The sequence below is a fragment of the Sinocyclocheilus grahami genome, unplaced genomic scaffold (assembly GCF_001515645.1).
Source record: "Sinocyclocheilus grahami isolate Dianchi unplaced genomic scaffold, SAMN03320097.WGS_v1.1 scaffold475.1, whole genome shotgun sequence".
NCBI lineage: Eukaryota > Metazoa > Chordata > Actinopteri > Cypriniformes > Cyprinidae > Sinocyclocheilus > Sinocyclocheilus grahami.
In genome coordinates this window covers 285,647-286,882 of record NW_015505654.1, presented here as the reverse complement: position 1 = coordinate 286,882, position 1,236 = coordinate 285,647, and the positions used below count along the sequence as shown (strand labels likewise).

The following is a 1,236-nucleotide window of genomic DNA, read 5'->3' as shown; positions in this document are numbered from 1 at the left end:
TTTAATTGTGTGCACAGGCTCGTCTATCTCATCCAGGTAATTAGAATCCATGGGCCTCTTGTCCTTTGAGGTGCCTTTCTTCACCTGTTTGGCCTTTGCCCTTTCCTCCTCTGTCAGGTCATCCGTCTCCAGGAAGAATGTGGGGCTGCTGTCTTTTGATTTACTCATAGTGATGTCTTCTTAGTCATACAGCAGAAGATAAAGCCTGCAAACAGTGTAAAAGTGATATCATTCACAGATACAGGGCATTAGGTTTACATTTCATACAAATAAGGTCTAGGAAATATGAGTCTGACCACAATTATCGATTTTACTTTCATACATAAATGGGACATTCTGACACTAGCTAGCTTTAAAATTAGGAATTGTGCGTTGATGATAATTCACTAAATGTTTCTTCCTTTGTGACCAGTCAAATTGATTTGTGATATAATGTAGACTAAGAGCTGCTTTTTTAAGAGTAGAAGCTGCTTCAGTGTTATAAAGGATCATCACATTGTCTTCTCATTTTAAAAACCATTAAAAGAGGAAGGGTCACAAATGATCTAAATGGAAACTCTGTGACATGAAGTTGAAGGAAATGCAGAACTACTGCTGTATCTCTCTTCATAAAAGCAGCTAGAATAATTATGGAGATGTGATGATATGTAGTTCTGATCATAAGACCACATATATAGGCCTATATAACCCATCTAATGGATCTGTGGTTATTTTTGGTACACAACAAATCCATTCTTAATGTAAAAACATGGATTCATTTAAAAGTCAAAATACTGTAATAGGTATTCAAAGATACAGAAGATAGAGAAACAAACAAAAATATATGCAGGTTCAGTTTGTATGTGTAAATAGAGATGGTGGAAATCGCTGCATGCTCTCCTAGAACCTTGCTAACTGAATTATTGATATCTCTTCATGCTGTTACATGCTATATGATCCCATCCAGGGAATGGGTCATGATTGTCCCATCAAGGAAATCTTTCCCTGAGAATACATGGAAATGCATTTCTGACTAAGTGCAGTAACTAATGCACTGGATATTCTGTACTGTAGAATATTATAACTTAGCCTCTTTGTAAATGACTTCATATAGAATTACATTCTCTAAATGGCAGTGAGAGGAAATTAATCCTGCATTAAGAAACTGCATTACACTGTCCAACACACCGGCCAAAATAGATAAATGTCCATAAATAAGCTACTAACCCTCATCTCTGTTTTGACCGGGTTTCTCAG

The 1,236-nt window shown here is 36.4% G+C and overlaps 2 protein-coding genes across 2 annotated transcripts in view; both read right to left on the bottom strand.

Annotated features, from left to right (window-relative positions):
• The window catches only part of LOC107553568 (transient receptor potential cation channel subfamily V member 1-like), a 12,041-nt gene extending 11,990 nt beyond the window's left edge, over positions 1-51 (bottom strand). The window contains exon 1 of the mRNA XM_016235838.1: positions 20-51. Within this exon, the coding sequence (XP_016091324.1) occupies positions 20-51 (32 nt within the window). The remainder of the gene's footprint in view (positions 1-19) is intronic.
• The window catches only part of LOC107553593 (sedoheptulokinase-like), a 10,861-nt gene continuing 9,639 nt past the window's right edge, over positions 15-1,236 (bottom strand). The window contains exon 6 of the mRNA XM_016235873.1: positions 15-205. Within this exon, the coding sequence (XP_016091359.1) occupies positions 165-205 (41 nt within the window). The 3' untranslated portion in view covers positions 15-164. The remainder of the gene's footprint in view (positions 206-1,236) is intronic.